The following is a 20,243-nucleotide window of genomic DNA, read 5'->3' as shown; positions in this document are numbered from 1 at the left end:
TGTACTACTGCTACTAGCAAAGATGCCTAGACGTACCATTATCCTATGGCTGGGGAAGCAGCACTTTTACTTGATGAGACATTCTTTATCCCAACTGGAAATCCAATGTCTAATCCTGTAATCTACAAAAAGGGAAAAAAACTCTTATTCCCCCTTCTAACTTGAAGCTTCTAGTAAAGAAATCGAAAAGTCTACTGTATATAAGATAACAACTATCCTGCTTTCTAATACTTAATATGATGTACTATGCTCTACAGGCTTGGCCAGAGGACCTGTAGTGATAGGGGTGATGGTTGGTAAACTGTCCTCAGACTCGGGCGTCACAACATGCTGTAGCTCGACTTTTATCTTGAGTGAGGGAGCTGAAGAAACGGGGAAAATTGTCCCATCGATCTGTTATTACACGTTAGAATTCAATGCATCTTGTAATATGTTCGAAAGTGGTGGAAAAGCACTCACGCTCTTGATCTCCACAGACAACTGCTTCTGAAGAATTATCTCTTCATCTTCCGAGGAAACCGCTGGCTGCTGGGCAGCTGTACCGTTTGTTGCCGGACTGCCGTTGTTGACTTGGGATTCTGGAACATCCATGCTTTTACCCAGCTTCTCCAGTGCTTTGTTAAGCGGAACAGTGCTATGCATTATTCCCGATGCCGGCATGCTCATGACGCTTATCTTACCGGCGAACTCGCCGTTCACGTAGACGGAGACACTGCAAGGCAGCGGAAGCTCGCTGCGCTCCAGGTCGACCAAGGCCGTGTACTCCTTGTGCGCAGCGTAGCCGGAACGACGACTGTTGTGGCGAGCCTTGAGCTTTGCGCTGGTGCCACCTGGGCTGTACAGCCGGTTGACAGACACCGTCACCTGCCGAGCCAGGGCGTCCGGGGTTTGATTCCAGTCAGTGATCTCGGGATACGAATACCCAAATGTCTTGATGTCCGAGGCCGTTCTGCCTGTGTGGAAGTTGCCGGACGTGTCCCGATAAAAGGGCTTGAGCGGACTGTCTGCGGTTATTGGCGTGTTGGCTGCTGTGGCAAAGAGAGCGCTGGATGGTAGGGTCTTGGTTTGCATCCTGTCGTTGTAGTGTATAGCCTGCCACATGGCGATGAGGCGGTCGACGTTGGCGTGGTGTAACATGCTGGGCGGCGCGACGCGTGTCAGTCCGGGACAGACGTCAACATGTCAAAATTTTCAGGAGAACCTACAAGAGCGGGTCAAAGGCAGCATACTCTATGTAAGCCATGACCGCGTAGATGGCCGCATGCACGGAGTTGTGCACGGCCTCGAAGCTGTTGCCAGTGCTCCCCGTGCTGGCCATGGTCTCAAAGTCCGTGGCGGTGGTAAAGACATTATACTACGGGCGTAATTAGTGAGACAACTGGCTCCTGATTGCTGCTGCACCAATATGGTGCAACAAGTCCTGACGCTCACCGTGATTGACTTCAAGTCATCCTGACTTAGCTCTTGGTTGGCCAAGCTAGGCCTGTTGTTCCCATTCGCGTCCGGCCACCGTGTCGTCTGGGGCCAAGCCCAGCAGTTTCGATCGCCGCTCCTTGGGAAGTAGTTCGAGGCCGTGTTCAAGGGGAACCTCTGCCATTTGTATCCTAACAACGGATTAGGCAGCTGGACCTGACCGCCGGGCCCGTTGACAGTGATGGTTGCCCGTGTCGTAACCGGAGGAAGCTGGGCACCACCGTCGGCCGCCCAGTCCCAGTAGGGAGCTCTCCAGTTATCGGCTGCCGTCTTGTACTCTTGCGCCCGACTGCCGGTGTAGTTGGCGGCGATGGCCTGGATGTGGCCGCCGAGGACTTGCTGTGCTGAGTTTAGCCAAAACCCGTTTCGGATTGCCTATTGGACATGTGCGCACCTCGAATAGCGCAACGTAGGGTCGATGCCACATCGGAAACTGAACGTTCTGCGGGACCTCAGGGGTTAGTACTATGACCACCGTCGTGTATGACGAGAAGACTAACACCGTGAGGGCAGTACCCGCCGCCGGAACCGCTCGGTACCGCCTGGACGCCGTTCCAAGGGATAAAGGGTCGCCCGTGAATACCTAAGAATCCGGTCAGTCTGATTTTCGGACAGGGACTTGGCTTTTGCAATATACATACCGCTAATCTGGAAGTACGACAGCTTGTCGTCCTCGGACACATCTCTTTGCATTGCAGCAAGGCCTAAAATGTATAAATCCCTGCGATGTGGTGAGCTTACCAAACTTCCATCATGCGACAGCATGGCAGGTTCCTACCATTGTGCGCCTGACGCCTGAAGATCATTGATGTTCTGGCGAAGCGGGCGCTGGCCCGACGTGCTGTCTATGCCCGTCTTCAGACCCGTGATCGCATACGGCCCGGATGGCGATGGGGACGTCTGTGCCTGCCTGCTGGATATCGACGACGACGACGACGACGACGACACAGCTGCGACGGAGGAGCTCAAGGACGAGGTGGTTGTAGCAGGCCTTTGCGGTGCACTTGTGGATACAGGTTGCAGCGAAACTTGAGCGGTGGGCGAAGATAGCCGTGAAGACGAGCGTTGTGATGCAGGGGTCTGCGATACCGGGTTGGGAGCCGGGGCAGGACTCCCCCGGCCGGGTGGCCCTGGAGGCGGGGGTCCCCGAGCTGGCGGTCCCCGAGCTGGCGGTCCCGGAGGTGGCGGTCCTGGAGGCCCGCGACCAGGAGGACGCGGCGGTCCACCCGGTTGAGCCACGGCGAGGGCAGCCAGGAGGCAGACTGCTATAGTCGATGCTGACTTGCTGAGTAGAACCATGTTGACGGACTTGAGACTGCCCTCTTTTGCTTAGGAATGAGGCTTCGGTTGGACATTGCCGACCGGGTTCCATCTCTTATATACATCGCGGGTAAAGAATTGTTCGGCGTAATCACTAGTTTGTTCAATATTTCCTGAGCGAGCACTGTTTCCTTTCGCGAGGAGTATCATCTACGCCTCAGCGGCACGTCGGCATGGTGGTGTATCCCATCGACTGCTCAATGACTACAGTAGGTACTTTAGCATGAGGAGTAACAGCCACTCAGGGGCGAGCCAGCCCTTTTCTGACCAATCAAAATGCCTAATCTATTGTTGTGAGGGGGAAAAGTGGGGAGATAAAAGGGGGCCAATGTACTGTAGTCATTCAGCAGTCGATGGGATAACTAGCGACTTGGCTCTGAGTTCATAGCTGTGGGAGCTGGTTTGAGAAAGCGCCTGCTAAATCCCTGGTTTTGTTTAGTAAGATGAGCAAGCCGATGCGGAGGGCCGTGTACCGGGAGTATTATGCCACTAGGGTAGAAAAAGTCAGTGGGGCAGGAAAGAGAGGCTGAAACTTTTGGCAGCACAACTGTAATTCAATTGCAGATCAGTTAGACAAGTTAAGAAGCAATTAAAGCCACTCCTGCCGCACAGCTTTTCTCCACAACCAAGCTCGCCCATGTCTTTGCTTAGAGCCATAGGCGTTTGCGTTGGCGTTCGACGTTTGACGTTTGGCGTTTGGCGTTTATCGATCGGTGTCTTTGGACATTGTCTCAGGAGAGGCAAAAGTTCCGAGCTGTGCGCCGCTTTTCCTGCATTCAATGCCATCGCGAGGCCTGGCCTCGTTGGTTCTGCCAGGAACTCGGACTTGACGTGATGTCAACGCTAAGCAAGCTGTCCGGGAGCTATAGCCAAATGTCTGTCAATCCTGGAGAAGAGAAAGAGAACCCCGCAGTCGGGACTAGGAAATCCGGCAGTGTCTTCCTGTCCGTCCAGGTTAGTCCAAGCCCCTTAATCTCCTCTCGGTCAACGCCTCCTTCACCACACCACCACGATAGCCGTTAGCCATTAGCTCCACTAGATTCGAAGCTTTTGATTAGAAGCTGGCTAGGAGCAAAAATGCCTCCGATATCCGGGCCGATACTAACGTCTTGTCCAGCCCCATGGTTTGGTTTGGTTTGGTTTGGTTTGGTTTGGTTTATTGTTGTTCGCCGAAACATCGAACCGAGTATCCGAGCAAAATAAGAGAGAGAAATAACAGGCTCATAACCAAAGAAGAGGGCGGACGAGCCGTGAACATACCACTCGCACCAATGGACGGGAAGACGTACTCCCTTTCTCCATAGCCTGCTTCAAGTTCGGCCTCAAATCGACGGACCATTTAGCGGATAGTCATGTTCAGCGCGCCAGAGCCTCGGGACAAATCTCCACACCGCATATATAAGAAGCCCGCGACTCCCACTCTGTCTGTCCATTTTGGTATCATCAGAACACATTCGCTTCATCGTCTTCCCTTCAACGATCACTCCGCCCTCAACACAATTGTTTCAGTCTCTCTGGTCTAGAGCCTTCCGCCTACACACACTTTCACTTATTCACTACCACTCAACACCTCCATTCTTTCCCCTACGTCGCTGGCCTCGTCAGTACCATGCGCGTTTCAATCCTTGCGGCCGCCCTCGTGGCCACTCCCATTCTCGGCTACCCGCTCACCAGCGACCTCGCCACCCGCGACGACTCGAAGCTCTCGGCCTTCGATAATGTCAAGCGGCTCTTGACCGGCTCTGGCAGCCCCGGTGTCCTCAGTTTCATTCTTCGTAGAGATTACGGCTACGGTGGTGGGGGCGGTGGCGGTGGCACCTCTGGCCCTAGTGGTGGAAAACCTTCTGGCTCGGGTGGTGGTGGCCCCTCCGGCCCCGGTGGTGGTTATTCCCCGGCCCCTGGTGGTGGTAGCCCCTCCGGCCCCGGTGGTGGTAGCCCCTCCGGCCCCGGTGGAGGTGCTCCCAGCGGCGGTGGCGGAGGCGGCTACTACTAGGCACTCATCGGTCCACCATGCTTATGTTGGGTCCCGGATGCATGCCTCCAGCGACTCGGTATTTAACATTGATACTGAGGGGGAAATTGTATTACGGATAGTGTGGCGAGGCACCCTACAGCCTTTTGTAGCTGGGACGCCCCTACTGGGGCCCCCGGCACGCATATATATATCTCGAGCGTCTGGGGCTCCCTTCAAGAGGATCCCCTTACAATACAACCGCTTCACAGCACTGTTTTTGCCTCCTCCGTCGTCACAGATAGCTTGAAGCACCACCTTAATAAGACGGGTTTTCCCCAGGACTTAGCCGCGTTGTAGATGGCTGATCTAAACCTGTAAATTGGGTCTTGAAATGGTATCCGAGGCACTGAATCCTAGTATTACGACCAGATCAGGGCTACCAACTATGGAATAAAGCGAAAGAGCAGTTAGTACTTACAAACTGCATTAGGTAGTATCGTCCCTCTTAGCATATATTTCTTTTCACGACAAATATTAGAGTACTACACTAGAGACTCCCTACTCTTACCCCTAATATATATATATGCATTTAGTTTACCTCAGGCTAATAATATTAGTAGTACTAGTATTAACACTACTACTACTAGTAGAATGCCTAAATATACTATCATGCTATAGCTAGAGAAGTAGCACTTTTACTTATTAAAATATTCTTTTTTCTAATTAGCAATCTCATATTTGATTCTATTATTCATAAGAAGAGAAAAAAACTATTATTCCTCCTTCCCATTTAAAGCTTTTAGTCTAGTAATTAGAAAGTATTCTTAGTTTATTTAGTAATTAGTTAAGAGATGCAAAAGTTGTAAATACCAGAGTATTGAAATCTGCCTATTTAAACAATAGTATATCTACATTTCTTGCTTGCTGCAAAAGTTTCTAATTCCTCTGACGAATGTTTTGCCGGAGGTCTGTGTTGTTCCTTTGCCTTGTTCATTGCCTTGCTACCTCCCTTTTCACACTCGCAGCTGTTGTTTCTCTAAACTTCAGCAAAACGAAAACCCAGGAACACACTATTCAAGTCTTTCTTCTGAACATGTCAAACTGCTGATGCATGCGCACTTCCTGGCCAACAGTAAACTCCTTCATGCTGAAACAATTGTTAGCAAATAGATGCATTGGAACAATGGTTGGGGGCTTCGACCGACCAGCTCGAGTAATCCATGAAGTTATGGATGGCATCAAGACCTGGTAAGCCAGGGCAAGAATCTCTACCAATGGGACAACCCCAGCTGGGCGTTGCAATTGCCGGCGTGTCGGCGATTCCGTCGTTTACTTCATCACAGAGATCTACTCCCTCGAAAGTATGGAGTAGGCCGAACCAATGACCGACCTCGTGAACCGCAATATGCCCCTCTGACGACATACCCGTGCCGTTGGCGCTCCTCGGTCCTAAGCCCGGCATAGTGTCCCCGTTGATCCAGCAGCCGTCCTGGTAGAATGCATCGGTACCCGCGGTCGCATTTGTGGGCAGATTGCATTGACCGCCGACAAACTCGTTTAGATCTGAGAAGAAGTAGACGTTGAGGGCGTCATATCCACCACGGCGAGTGGCGCGACGCCAGCTCATATAGGCCTCTTGGTCAGTAATGACGCGGTCCGCATCATAGAAGCCCTTGCCTGCCACATCGTCGACAATTCGCGAGACGTTGACAAGTTTAAGTTCAAAGCCGTGACGTTGGTAAGTTGATTGCAAGACTTTGAACTGGAATTTCACGTGTTAGCGACAGTGCTCCATATCAGTCTCGAAAGAAAGTCTTCGTAGTTATCAAAGAAGCTCAAAGAAGGAATGATGGGAAAAAGTACCTGGGCGTCAACGACCGTGTCCGTAATACGATCCTTGTGCGCTTCCGTGCTGGTAACATGGAAGTAGACATCCACGGGCTTAGGCGCACCCCGTCGCTTATAGTAAGCAGGATGAACTATGGCGTCGCGCCTTTCCGCCGCAGCATTGATGTTGGCACACTTGAACTGCGCCAGTGTGGGCGATATTCCAGCCGCAAGTAGTAACGTCACTGCAAGGAGTGGCACCATCTTGCTTTAGTCGGCCGCGTCCTGGGTTGAGAAAGGAAAATGGAGTTTCGTGTTGAAAATGCTTTTAAAGCTTGAAAGCCAATGAACTTATCTTCTTGGCTTTAGACCAAAGCACATCCTTCGAGCTGGATATATACTGATTTGCCCTTCTACACATCAAGTACTGCTTTTGGCGCACAGGGCGACGTAGTGGGCCAGAAGGGGGCTTGTGATACTTGGCTCAATGGCATGGCCTCCACTAACACGGAAAGATGTAGATGAGGTTTTAGGCAGCAGTTTAACAAGTGCTGCTGCCCCTATGTCCCGTCGAGTAAAAATCCACACTATTTTCGCCAAGAGTAGGCTTTGCCCAATTCAAAGCTCAAGCAATAACAGTTTCAGGGTACACTTCAAACTGATCAATTGCTCGACGGCACAATTTTAGGATACATGGGAAGGGGTACGTATCACGATTGTATCGTAGTTCTGAAGTACAATGGGACATACTCACCTGAAATGACTCGACGAGACAAACAAGCAGCCTATCTTGATCCTATGGGTAATTTAGTGTTTGCTGGATGAGGATTCCTTAAGGTGTCTAACGGTCGATCGAGCCCGCATCTTAACCCCCCCAGAGTTAACCATGGAGTTTATTCCTAACATGCCTCACTGAAGCTTAGAATTTCAAGGTATTTATCAGGGTGTTACAACAGAGAGTAACTACTGGTTAAGTTCGTGAAAAAAGGGTGGCTTTTCGCCGATGACTCAGTCTATGAGTTGGGGCTCACAAAGGTCAAGCGCATTAACAAGCAGCGGAGGTTCAGTCCGACAATGTTTGGGCCAGCACCAAGTGACCGGCCAATTATCTGGAGTTTCCAGCACAGCCTCTGGGTTTAGGCAGCCATTGCAGGGTACGTCGCGGTTATACTTATGTTGAAGATTGTTCGAGACTAGAGACGTGACCCATGGGAAATTGTAGTGGATTACTCGAATCGAATGTGGAAACTCCTCAGACTGAGCAGATGGAACATTTCCGCAAGTCATTGGAGCAACAGTTCCTAGCCAACTACATTCATACTGTGTTGTTCTACATTTGGCTTTCGGGTTAAATGAAGGAACTTCAACTTTCACCCAGCTGTCGCCGAATCAGCTCGGCTGTCGTCCAGTACTTTCGATTCATGACTACGGACCGGTCAAAGATGGTCATGAGGCGATTGGACGGTCTTTCAAGACTCGTAGTTTCCAAGAAAGACAATGTTCAAGATGGGGAGGGACTCTGTGTCGATAGATTCCCTGCGACCTAGGTTTCAGCTGCTGGTGTCATATTGGAAAATTGGCATTGCCCGTGCCTGTGTGATGCTCAGTCCCAGCGCCCAACGAAGTCTGTTCAAAGCGCGGGCCTCGGGCAGGCACTACCTTTAACTTCCGAAGGCTTTTAGCCAGCCCACATGTCACAGGCTGATATCGTATAGAGTGATGGAGTCGCATGGGGCCAGGTTAGACGTCAGTAGTTGGTAATATTTCGACCTGCCTTCCCTGACCCCGAGATGACAGTGTTCTCCTCTCTATCCACCTGCTCCTGACGGACTAATATAATAACCCCCCAAGCCCTTTTGTTGAGACACTAGTGGGCCCATGGTACCCCCCGGCGGGACCCCTCTCTTAGTTCGCGCCTCCTCCCGTCCCGTCCTCCGATTACTTCGTTTGGCGTCGAGGCCGTCCGGCCCTGACAACATAGCTACGGGCTTTGCATACCGTTGTCCCCACGTTATACACGTATACTGCCCAAGCCGGCCATTGACTCCTGTTTCTATACTCTAAGTTGGCAACTAACCAACCTAGGTTTCAGAAGCTTGTCCGTAAATGTGATTAGCTAAGTACAGTTACTTCATCAACTATTGAATCAGAGGGTAACAGATATTAGAATTAACAGCCAGCTCAGCTGGCGCGCGCATACTACGCAGGGCCTCCTGTAAGCTTTTCACTAGGACGTACCCTGTATACTGGTTTGTGTAGATAAGAGGCAAGTCGTATAAAAGTTCGCTGCTGGTAACACAACGACCTTTACACACACTGATGCCGAGTCAGCAGCCAACGCTGCAGCGGCATGTCATAGACCATAGGTAGCTCTGCGGGCAAACCCCAAAGATTTTATGACGGGGAATTGCTTGTTTTTTGATACTGTGATGCCTAAATCTGTTTCAGACAGGGCCGAGGTGCGTAATATCACCTGGGAGAACATTTTTTCTAGCCACAAGGGAGCCCCCTGTCTTGGTTTGGGGAGTATCTAGCTCTTATCTGTCATCACATTAACAATATACTCTACTCTAATTTGACACCAGGCTACATGACAGCGGGTGTGCTATTTGCGACAAACTATTCGACCACAGTTTTAAAACCAATGTTCATATCATGACCAGCTAGGGGGGTGGCAGCCCGGACAATATCTGCGTCACCGTTGATTACTGAACAGGCGAGCTGGGATGGTCCGCCGAAGCATCTCTACAAGCACCTGAAACGGTTTCCAATACTATCCTTTTGAGCTAAAGACCAGCACTGGAATGAATCAAAAACAAGATGAATTGGTTTGGCATCAATACAGACAGGGCGACCTTCATGGGAAGCATGTGTCTCTGAGGACTTCATAGATTCTGTTCTGGGACTGATAAGAGGCCTCTGCCATAGGTTGCACTGCAGGTGGCAGCCTGCAAGACATAATCCTGACGTACACAAGGGTCATCAGAACTTCTCCTTGGTATCTTTAACAGATGACTACGTTGTTGAAGGCCTCCCTGTCACCGTCCTGTCTGGAAAACCCCTTCTCGAGGGAAAATTTGGACAGATTCACTCGGCCAAGACGGACCACACCTTTAACGACTTGTCATCCTTCGAGGCGCCGCTTTTTGGCACTGACGAGGGGACGTTTTCGGTAATCCGGGGAATTTTCCTTGCCACCCAAGAGCTGGCCATCACTCAGCTCTGCTATCGACTGCCTGCTCCAGCTCGCAGCCAATTCCCGTTCATAGCCAGTCTCTGGTCAACCTGCAACACCACCTACACCTATCAGGCTGTTGGCATTAAAATTTACAGAGACGAGTTATGAATTGGGCCGGGTATGCTCGGCGGCGTCTTCCATACGTGACTTATAAGAAGGCAGACGTGGTAGAAGACACTTGTTGATAGGCAATCAGTTTGATCATATTGGTTGCGTTCTTCTAACTATTCTATGCTGACCTCTACTCCCTATTCATCATCACAGGACATCCTCCTGACCTCTTGCCGTTCACCACATCGCTGTGCAGTTTACTTATGTCCTCAGGCGACAGCTTGATATCTTGCGCCACCGCCTCGTCGAACCTGGCTTCTGGCCCCCGGTTATCAGTCTTAGCTTCCTTTTTGACCACGCCGTCCGGGGCGATCTGCCTAAACATCTGCAGCGAGTCGAACCAAGTGTCTACGGCCTGCAAGCGGAGCTGATCGTCGACCCTCGCGATTGTCACGCCTTCAATGTCGATGGGTCCTCCATGGGCCTTGGCTGTGACTTTGTCTCCTTTGCTAAAGAAGGGAACGCTCATGTCAGCCTTTTCCATTGATACGGAATCTCAAAAGGTAGGAGTTAAGACTTCAAGACTTACTCGTTAAATCCCACATAGTCGTTCTTCATGTACCCCCAGTGACGCCACCTGAAAGCCACACAGGGCGGGCCGCTGTAGACCTCAAGGACCTCCCACGCGAAGTTAGGCATCATCCTCTTGAAAGTCTTGTGGCTCGATGCGAAGTCGGAGTAGTCGGGACTGTAGTACTCGTTGGGCGTGATGACAGCGTTATAAGTGCCGACCTTGAGCATGTACTCGCCCGTCTGCGGCGGGCCCCCGTTGACGGAGAAGGTGTATTTCGCGTGGTCGACGGTCCGCCAGTCCTCAAGCCGTGTCTTGAAAGAGGCCTCGACCTCCCAGTTCTTGACCAAGTTCTCCACGATCTCTTCGAGGCTGCCAGCCTTGTGGCTCATCTTTTTGCCTGGGGACAAAGTGTCAGCTCACAGGATAACATGGCAAACCCTCGGAAGCGACTCACCCTCCCTCCAGACCTTGCGGGTTTTTGTGTAGTCTGGCGCTCTGCCGTATCTCCACTGGACCCCTTCATCGTCGAAAACGGCGTTTGGCGTCGTGACATAATCCGGCAACGCGGCACGGCCCGAGGCAGCGACCTCGGGCGTCGGGTCCTGGGTGTTCACAAGAACCATGTTGATGAGGTGAAGTCCAACGTGGAGGGGAGTCGACAGAAGAAGAAGAGAAAAGTGTCTTCCTAATAAACTTTTGAAGAATCCACCAGAGAGCGTCGTCGCACGGGAGGGTGAGATGTCTCAGATACGCGTGGATGGAGGAGAGACACGAGTGACGGGAAACAAAAAGCGCTTTTGAACAGGTGGCGATGCCTCCCCACGACCAAGCCCCCCTCTCTTGAAACGCAAATCGCAACGGGAGAATACCGCGCCAAAAGTATCCCGTCAAAGTAACGTTTCCCGCCGCAGCAGCGGGGCACGTCTTTTACGCGTTGGCAGATGGGACGGCGGACGAGATTCGAACGTCCGAGCCCTCCCAAAGCCAAGGCGAACGCACGCACTCACTCGAAGCGTCGCAGTGTAGAACAGCCTGGAACCAGCTGAGGGTGCCAAAGCGGACAAGGGCGCCGTTACACGGCGTCGGCCGCGGCGAGCAGACCGGTTCGGGTTCTGCGATTTAATTTGCTGGCTGGCGTCCCGGGAAGCGAATCCTAGGCTCATCTGACTTGGTCAACAAATTGATCTGATTCAGACGTTCCGATCACGTAGAAGAATGGGAACCTGCATATTACCGAACAAGGAGGATACCGAAGCCATTCGATGTGCGAAGGTTCCTCTGAGTCGGGAATCCGTTGTCAGACGTGACCCGATGCTACAGTCGGTGCGCGCGAGGTGATGGGGGACTATCAACCAAGAGTTTGCCTATCAACGGCCTCGAGTGATCCTTATATACACCCATTGACGCCGAAGTACCAAAATCCTCACCGACGTTTCCGTAATGCCTGGATTTTTGAGGGGGGGAAAAAGGACAGAAAAAACCCCTCCCCGCGAGAATGTTGGCACTTGTTGAGCGGAACGCAGGGAGAAATAAGGGAGGCTGCGATCCCGGCACCCCATTGGGCGCCTCAGAGTTAATAATCGGCCAGATCGACGAATCGATCAAAACCCCAAGTGTGTCTCTCCTCGTCTGAGTAGCCCCAATGTCTTTGATTTATCAGGCCTGTTATGGCTTTTTGATGTAAGTGTCTCAGTGCGAGGGCCACGCGTGTGTAGAGAGCAGGCAACTTTCCGAAGCGGCGGCGGCCAATCGCCCACGAGATCCAGAGACATTTGAGCCGATCTGGAGTCGGTGGCTCGCACAAGAAGAAACGAGTTGGCGTGCTAGTCTCACTCGACCTCGTGGTCTGGCACGCTGGGAAAGTGAATCAACGCACTTCGCCACGCGACAATGGGGCATGCATCCTGCACCAATCCGAGTCCCATCATCATCGACGTCGTCGTCGTTGTCGTCGTAGTCGTAGTCGTCGTTGGGACGGGAGAGATCTCAACCCAACCGAACCCCTGTACCCGACTCGTGGGAAAAGCCACAGAAAAGCCTGTGCTTGAGACAGGAGAGCAATCCCGCTCATGGGCTCTGTGGTTGGCGGAAGATAGCATCCATGACTGCAGAGTCGAGATTGGCGTGCCTGGCCGAGCGAGAGGACATTCCGATGGAGTCGATCCTCGCCAGTACAGGATGTTTTGAAGCCTGCTGCTTGAACGTGAAGGAATGACACCTCTGCACCTGTCTTGCTTAGGAGACGAAGGATCTACTTGATGGCGGTCTAGACTCGGACCGAGGCTCAGATGAGGTGTGATGTTGACCAGTCCGGGATAAATTGGCACTCACGCCAGTCTCTTCCCTGACAAGCAACACCTCGGAAGCTATCGGCGTTGCCCGGTCGCCCAGCTCTGCATCCATCTCCTGACGAGGTGGGCAGTGGATGTACCCAGCCATAGGACACGTCCTGAGAACGGAACCAGACTCCAACCGGCGTGGCACGGGACGAGCCTCGTGGACGCTACCGGTGTGGCTGACAAACTTCCATTCCTCTGCGGATTGCATGTTATAGAAGACCGTCTTACAGAGTACAGGGTACATCGACGATTAAAGCAATGCTACAGTGGCCCTGGCAGAACATCAGTAAATTGCTGCTGCGTAATCAGTTCCCTGCCTGAGCCTTAGAAGCAAGCAGTCTGCTCGGTTTCGCAAAATCCACCACGATTGTGACCACTGACAGGCAGCGGACGCGCGCCCAACTCCGCCCTCCGCGTAGACCATCCTTGTACTCCCAGAGTGCTACCGCGCGGTAAGTTGGCGGTGCAATTAAAGCAGCTGCCAACCCAAGAAGTCATCCCCGCCCTGCTTGTGGGAACTTCTTGAATCCTTGATCGCTTTTGAGGCGGGAAAACACCGAAAGTAGTGACGATCGGTGGGGAATCTGCAGAGGCCGCTGTGACGACCTCATCGAAAAGGGGATTGTCCGATTGATCCCGGTAGGTAACCACTTTGTCGACTGTTGTTTAGTCAAGTGTAGAGCCTATATCGGGACCTTATCGCCCTTTGGATCTGTCTGCAACCTTCCACAAGGAGCGGTCAGCAACCGAAGTGCTTTCATATATCGGTACCATCGTAAGCGGGCTTTTGTTTGTCCACACCCCACTGTCCACGAGATCTCGCAGCATCAATCTCACGTTGTGGTCTATATCTATAATGATTGGACAATGCCGGATGCGAATTGCCTCCGTGACGTTCGTCTGGTTTCCTGACGAGTAAGGGCGAACATAAAAACGAGTGACTCCCAGAAAAACACGATCAAATTCGTGTCTTCGTTGTTGTACCAAAGTCTAAGCACACTCAACCTTCCTCTTTAAGCCTTGACAACTCGATAACTATACCCAAATCTCTCATCAACCCTAATCTACCCCGGATCATCACAATGCAGCTCACCGTCGCCGCCCTTGCTGCTCTCGCCAGCTGCGCCGCCGCCCAGTTCTGCGGAGTCGTCACCTCCCCCGTCCAAGGCTGGGTAGCCTGCTCGGTAGAGCAGTATCCCGTCATGGACGCTGAATGTAAGGCCATCGGCGGCACGGTGGCCGGCCACAACCAAGAGGTCGGAAACCCCAGCTCCAACTGCATCACGTACTGCAACAACGTTCCCACGGGTGGACACGACAAGACCGGCAGCATCGCCGGCCGCCTCAGCTACCACGTCTACGTCGTCGACTCTTGCAACAGTTGCGGCTACTGCGGCGCGATCTAATGCTGTCTGCAAGGGGTTCTGTTTAGGAACGGAGGATTGTAACAAACAAACGACATACCGACTCGATCAGACGAAAGTATCCGAGGTGACAGAGGAGGCGCTGGCACAGGGACAATGTATGAATGAAAAGGAAAGGCGGTGTTCCTGCAACATGTACAAAAGCTTTTTGTCAAACATTCATGGATGCTCTTCCATGAAACAACTTCTTCCATTCCTTTCCCGCAACAAAATTTGTGTCCTTGGTCTTAAGTAGGTCTACATCGATATGATTCAGAATGCTCGTGAAGAGTGCCACTTTAAATGGCGAACTGGTTGCAAAAACCGGTGACAGGGCCAACTCAGATACGCAATGCCTTTCCTAGGCCGTCTTCCTGGACCGTACCGTGGCATAAAACTTGCGCGGCTTGACAAACCAAGCGTTGTGGGTTTCCCAAGAGCAACCAGGCATGGCAGAAGTGCCTTCGAGCTTGAATTCAAAGTCGCGGATGATCCTAGGAATGAGCTTTGACATCTCCAGCATCGAAATATTCTTTCCCATGCAGGTCCTTGACCCCAGGCCAAACTGCAGTCAAAATAAGTTAGCGACTAGTCCAGGGGGCATAGAGACAACGAAGATTCGGTGAAACCTACGGGCATCCAGTTCCTGTTCATCACGGACAATCTGGCCTCGTCACTAATTAACCATCGGTCGGGACGGAAGTATTCAGCATCCTCTCCGAACAGTGCCTTGTTCCTGTGCTGGACCCAGCTGTTGATGCCCACTATGGACTGCGGATAAGGGGAAGGGTTTATCAGTCATCCAGAAAGCAATGGATTTGAACGAGTGGATGTGACACTTACCCCCTCTGGAAAGAATCTTCCACCAATAGTGGCGCCACCTTCGGGCACGACCCTTTCCCATGGCAATCCCACTGCTGGATGGACACGCAGCGCCTCTTTTATGACAGCTTGAAGGTAGGGCATCTTTTGAGTCTCTTTGAAAGAGGGCGCTTGCGAAAGCTCGCCACGGCGGGTGAAGTCGTCAATCTCCTCGCGCAGCTTCCCCATGCTGTCTGGGTTCTTGAGAAGGTTGTACAGAATGGCCGACAGGCTGATGCCGGTGGTGTCGGAGCCCGCGAACATGTTCGATGCGCATCCCGTGAGAACGTGGAAATTGTTATATTCATCGGGGTTGTTGGAGTGCTTGGCGAGAAACTTCGAGAGAAAAGTCTCACCGACAGCCGCGCCGTCTTCTTGGTATTTGGCCTCGGTGACTGACTTTGGCGAAGCTCGCTCGTCCTCGATCGTCTTCCGGGTGAAGTCGATCACATACATACCCGTGCCGCTACCGATGCGAGCATCGAGCATGGCCAGCAACGGCATAGCGAACTTGTGCAATGCAGGGAAGATTCCCATCAAGCTCGCATATAGCAGGTTGTTGTCGAGGTTGTCGATGACGTTGGCAATATCCTCTCCTCGATCCAGAAACCCGAGACGCTTTCCGTACGTCATCATGGCGATGGCATCGAACGCGAAACACTGAAACCAGTGACCGAAGTCAGCCGCAGTTCCGGCCTTGGAAAACTCGAGAAGACGTTGGGAGAAGAGGGCGCCGCACTCGTTCAGGTAGGGCTCGTAGTGAATAAGGGAGCCCATCGAGTATGCGTTGGCATAGAACCTCCTGGTGTGGGCGTGGTGCTTGATGTCCCGGTCCGCAAACATGTTCCACATGTCCTCGCTCGGCTGGAAAGTGGTGTAAAAGTCCGATTTTGGAAATTGCGTCCCATGACCGTAGATTGTCTTGGGTGACTCGGCGTCGCTGAAACTAAATCGATTTGGACCGTAACGAACGATTGGGCCTGGCTCAAGCAGGGGTCTATTAGCGAATTGTATTATCGACCGGAGAACGAGATGTCGACCATACCGAATCGCTCATGAAGCTGAACGTTGACCTTTTCGAAGTTGCCTCTCTTAACGCGATAAAAGTACCAAAGGTTTGTGAAGCGGGCCAGCAACGGCCCAGGCACTGAACGAAGGGGAGATCGAAACCATCGTATCAAGGTGATCGTGAGTTGGGCAAATAATGCGAAAGCCCCGACGGCCAATACAAGTTGCGTGTTCATTATAACGAAACAGTGGGCGATGTAGTAGAGCCAGTCCGTTCGATGGACGCTGAAAATCAACAATTGGCTGGTCCTTGAGCTTAGCGATGGGATTTATTCACAGTAGGAGACGAAGATATGCGCACCCTTTATACTCCACAATTCCTTGGAACAGTCGTCCGTTTGTGACAGTATCTTGACCACGACATCTTCAAGACTGACAGGATGCGGACCAGGTTGTCAGACACGTAAAGGCGTACGGTATATAGCAGTAATTGGCTCGCTGGATAATGATTCGAGTCATAGACAGGCCTTGAGGACACGGGTAACGGAGACAAGTCGAGACTGAGCCACTACAATCCCGGCATCATGCCAATATTCTGGATACGGGGCAGACATTCTGGGTCCCCTACGTACACGCATGTAAGCAAACCATCCAGCCGACTGTCGTTCCCTATGCAATCGCACTCTCCCCCAATAGCAACTTCAACGCGTCATTGAAGCCGAGATTGAAGGCAGGCGTATGGAGAAGCGAATGAGAGATCACAAATGCTGTGATTGGTCACAACTTGAAGCGGGTGAGGGGGGAATCCTTCTTGGACACTGACTGCTTCACTATGTTGCAATTTTCTAGCTAGCATCATCCACATCTTTTGGATGTTTAAGCGCACATGGCTCTTCACTACTGGTGAGTAGAGGTCGCACCTGGACGCGGGAAATCCGGAGGTTACAAAATGCCGACACCGAAGACTGACCGCCTCCCGAAGTGCTCGCATCCAGACGGGTGGGACGGCCGAATACCAGGGTGAGGCGGAGGGATTACGGTAATTCCCTAGGGCCGACCCCCGAAAAGGCGTACGGTCAATAGCTCAGATTCGTGACACCTCGACGCCTCATGATGTCTTGACAAACTTGATATTCACTGTCTAGCGCGAACTTCCTCTCTCTCGCCTCCCCATCTCCTTAGTATCTCCAAAGCCAAGAAATACTTACCGTCTGAACCGGGGATACACTGGTTGCCTGGGTTCCGATGGACAGACTTTCTGTCAGGAGGGCGCATCGACCACCCATCCATCTCCTTCCCCGCCTTTCGAGAGTTCTTGGAGGGAGGCATCCATAAAACCAACGTGCAAAACTTTGCCCAAGAGTTCTTGAAAGAGACCTCGCAGTTCACTGGAGCCGAAACCGGAAAGATAATCGCACGGAGTAAATCCGGAGCCAAATGGAACTCGTCAAAGCACCCAGCCCAGCGTCTGGATTGAAATCTGGAGGCATGAGTTCGGAATGATGGACCGGATGACATCCATTCCCAATCCGTCAGTGGCAGTCGAATTGCCGTCTTGGCGTTGGACAAAAACCGTGGATTTCCCCTCATCTCGAACTTGGGTCAGGTTACAGTTTGTGCTGATAGCGCAGATGTGTATCTACAGTTATCATGCAGCAACTGTAACCTATGTAGGCGTCACGACACAGTTACTCGCTGCAAATCTCCATAATGAGCAGGACGTGGCCAGGTTGGCTGGCAGATGACCCAACTACCTAATGCCAACAAACTGCTTTGCCGGCATACTCGGTCAATGATACGGCGGATGACGCTCCCGGGAGAGAACAAGAAGCATTCATTCACATGGTGCCCACGCTGAAATAGCGCTGTCCAAGGATACACGAACACCCTCTTATTGGAAGTACGGATATAGATGTGGTTAGACTGGAGTGAAAACAGAAAGAAAGAAATGCTAACTTTGTTCAACATAACCATGTGCTGCTGTTGCCAATCATCGAAACACGCATCCCGAGATAAACAAACACGAAGAAAAATCGGACGCCAAGTTATCCCAAACACACACCGAATCACGTTAGACCACAGCACATAATCGTAGTAGGCAAAGCAACAAAGCGGGAAAGCGCCAATCAGTGAGAATGGGTTTGGACGTCCGCGTTCGAGCGTGTCCCGGCGGGAGGAGAGACGCATTGGCAAATCCTGCGGCTCGACGCTCAAACCCCGGAGACGACGTGCTATTCAAAGCTCGGTGCAGACAAACTCAAACGCTGCAGCTGAGAGCCCGCGTCATCATTGCCCCCTTGTCCCTGCACTCCATTCCTTGATCGAGTTTGCACACTTGAATGCTGCATGTGGCTGCAGAGCAGCAACGATCCATTGAAAACCCATGTGCAGGCATGATTACAAACATATTGTTGTACACATATACGTCATAAACCATTTACTCCAATACCGATTCTCTCGCCTAATCTTCACACAACTGGAGGAACAGCCAAATTGGAGGGGATCCTGCCCGCAGAGCCGCCAGCAACGTTCTTGGCCGGGACGTTCGTCTGCGACTGTCCGGCGGCCTGCCTGTAGGCTTGCACATCCGCATCCGCCTTACTGTTCGGGGGTCAGTGAGATTCAAAGTGTGTAGACAGACGTTTTTCCAGGCTCTCTTACGGGTTGATGATCATGACCATGCCCAGCTGGCAGTGCATGCCCTGGGCGCAGTACATGAGCATCGGCTCAGTGTTCTCGACCTGCACGTTGAAAGTGCCGATGGGAGACCCATCAGTAACGCCGGGGATGAAGCCAGAGTGGACGGCGTTCGGGTTTTGATCTTGGAGGGGTACGCATGGCGCCTGGGGGTTAGCGGCCTGGGTGACGGAGTGGTTGTTGGGCCAGAACTGGAACTGGACGATGTCGCCAGGGTTCGCCTTGACGATCTCAGGATAGAACAAGAGTGACTTCTCGCGGGTCGGACTGCCGACAAGGACGGGAATGACCTTGGGGTTGGGGGGTGCCGGGCCCGGCGGTGCGGGGGCCGCCTGACGTTCTGCAATCGAGTGAGCAACAGGCCAACAACAGATATGCGGACTTTTTGCAATCGAAGCAAGACAGCTTACCGTTGATGGTGGCAGCAACAGAGGCTCCAACCATGGCGGAAAGATAAACAGCAAGGGTGCCGAACTTCATTTTGACGGCTCGATGTGGTGGTCGGTTCTTGGGTATCTGCTGGGTGGGCAACGGCTGCGGTAAACAATAGGCTATATGATTCTCGCAGAGACACACTACCTGAAAGAAACCCCTTTGAGGATGGTCGAGGAGGATCCTGCGATATTTAAGGTAACACCCTCGGCCTGCATGAGCCCAAACCAGCAACGCATTCGGGACGAGCACTTTGCACCCGCAACACCCGCCCTGTCCATCACAAGAACGAACCTTTCCCTCTCTTAAACTTCCGAACTGGGCAGACTTCTCCCGACCATGAGATCGAAAAGCTGCCCAAGAAGCTAGACCTAAAACTCGGCGGGGTGGTCGCACTGGTGCAAGGGCGGCAACGAAGCTTGGGCTACCTCGAACAAAGATGAGATGACCGAGCTGCCCAATGAGAGTTGTGCCGTGCCTCAAACAAGCCATGTTTCGTTTCTTCGGCCGTATAGCATACCGAAGTGTGCTTAGAAATTAGCATAAGAGACGAGCGAGTGCAGAAACTTTGCTGCTTAAACATTGGCAGAGTGGAAGCGGCTGAGCGGAGATCCCTACTTGCCCCTTTCGAACAGCTGGGAAAAAACTGGTCAGTCAAACGCTGTCTGGTCGTGTCACGTACCCCCTCCCCGGTTGGGACGACACACCTGCCAGAGGAGAAACCGTGGAACACAGTCATTTTCATAGTACACCCATCGACTCGGAATCCGGCTCAATGGCATTTCCCATTGCCAGGACGGCGGGTGAAACGGTTGCGGAGTCGTTTCGAAGAGCGAACGGTGCGAGGGCCGCAGGTTGGTACTCGCAATCTGATTGTGGGGGAGGGGGGAAGGTCTTCGAGCAACAAGAGCAAGGGGTCTGTCTACGGGAGATCGGCAAGGTACCCATTTAGTTCAGGAAGATGGAGGCGGTATCCTCGATAAACGCGGGCAAGACGTTTTGGGTACTGATGGCGTCAGTAGAGTTTTAGGACTGATGTTGATAGAGGTTCGATGTCAGCGAAAAC

The 20,243-nt window shown here is 52.2% G+C and overlaps 7 protein-coding genes across 7 annotated transcripts; 2 read left to right on the top strand and 5 right to left on the bottom strand.

The window, feature by feature from the left end:
- Window positions 1–231: 231 nt before the first annotated feature.
- On the bottom strand, window positions 232–2,772 carry CDEST_10963 (Putative tyrosinase copper-binding domain, di-copper centre-containing domain superfamily; the record flags this gene model as incomplete). Its single annotated transcript, XM_062927119.1, has 8 exons — window positions 232–393; window positions 460–1,138; window positions 1,206–1,354; window positions 1,432–1,812; window positions 1,868–1,915; window positions 1,974–2,056; window positions 2,115–2,194; window positions 2,252–2,772. 8 exons carry the CDS (start codon window positions 2,770–2,772, stop codon window positions 232–234), a joined length of 2,103 nt encoding a protein of 700 aa, XP_062783170.1.
- Window positions 2,773–4,402: 1,630 nt separating this feature from the next.
- CDEST_10962 (uncharacterized protein) lies at window positions 4,403–4,786 on the top strand (the record flags this gene model as incomplete). The annotated part of the gene is made up of 1 exon (XM_062927118.1): window positions 4,403–4,786. One exon carries the CDS (start codon window positions 4,403–4,405, stop codon window positions 4,784–4,786), a length of 384 nt encoding a protein of 127 aa, XP_062783169.1.
- A 1,120-nt stretch (window positions 4,787–5,906) lies between these two features.
- Window positions 5,907–6,950, bottom strand: CDEST_10961 (Putative peptidase M43, pregnancy-associated plasma-A; the record flags this gene model as incomplete). The annotated part of the gene is made up of 2 exons (XM_062927117.1): window positions 6,611–6,950; window positions 5,907–6,509 (listed from the first exon to the last, which is right to left on the bottom strand). The coding sequence occupies exons 1-2, from the start codon at window positions 6,836–6,838 to the stop codon at window positions 5,907–5,909; spliced, it is 831 nt and encodes a 276-aa protein (XP_062783168.1). The 5' UTR covers window positions 6,839–6,950.
- A 3,049-nt stretch (window positions 6,951–9,999) lies between these two features.
- Window positions 10,000–11,523, bottom strand: CDEST_10960 (Putative NTF2-like domain superfamily protein). Its single transcript, XM_062927116.1, has 3 exons — window positions 10,892–11,523; window positions 10,453–10,834; window positions 10,000–10,372 (listed from the first exon to the last, which is right to left on the bottom strand). Exons 1-3 carry the CDS (start codon window positions 11,058–11,060, stop codon window positions 10,054–10,056), a joined length of 870 nt encoding a protein of 289 aa, XP_062783167.1. The 5' UTR covers window positions 11,061–11,523; the 3' UTR covers window positions 10,000–10,053.
- Window positions 11,524–13,749: 2,226 nt separating this feature from the next.
- On the top strand, window positions 13,750–14,189 carry CDEST_10959 (uncharacterized protein). Its single transcript, XM_062927115.1, has one exon. The coding sequence runs from the start codon at window positions 13,859–13,861 to the stop codon at window positions 14,180–14,182; it is 324 nt and encodes a 107-aa protein (XP_062783166.1). The 5' UTR covers window positions 13,750–13,858; the 3' UTR covers window positions 14,183–14,189.
- A 1-nt stretch (window position 14,190) lies between these two features.
- Window positions 14,191–16,373, bottom strand: CDEST_10958 (Putative cytochrome P450). Its single transcript, XM_062927114.1, has 4 exons — window positions 16,086–16,373; window positions 15,023–16,020; window positions 14,813–14,950; window positions 14,191–14,744 (listed from the first exon to the last, which is right to left on the bottom strand). The coding sequence occupies exons 1-4, from the start codon at window positions 16,282–16,284 to the stop codon at window positions 14,541–14,543; spliced, it is 1,539 nt and encodes a 512-aa protein (XP_062783165.1). The 5' UTR covers window positions 16,285–16,373; the 3' UTR covers window positions 14,191–14,540.
- Window positions 16,374–18,483: 2,110 nt separating this feature from the next.
- Window positions 18,484–19,300, bottom strand: CDEST_10957 (Putative cupredoxin). The gene is made up of 3 exons (XM_062927113.1): window positions 19,156–19,300; window positions 18,710–19,085; window positions 18,484–18,649 (listed from the first exon to the last, which is right to left on the bottom strand). The coding sequence occupies exons 1-3, from the start codon at window positions 19,223–19,225 to the stop codon at window positions 18,517–18,519; spliced, it is 579 nt and encodes a 192-aa protein (XP_062783164.1). The 5' UTR covers window positions 19,226–19,300; the 3' UTR covers window positions 18,484–18,516.
- Window positions 19,301–20,243: the final 943 nt, after the last annotated feature.

The sequence above is a fragment of the Colletotrichum destructivum genome, chromosome 7 (assembly GCF_034447905.1).
Source record: "Colletotrichum destructivum chromosome 7, complete sequence".
Lineage (NCBI taxonomy): Eukaryota > Fungi > Ascomycota > Sordariomycetes > Glomerellales > Glomerellaceae > Colletotrichum > Colletotrichum destructivum.
This window is presented reverse-complemented; position numbering and strand designations above follow the sequence as displayed.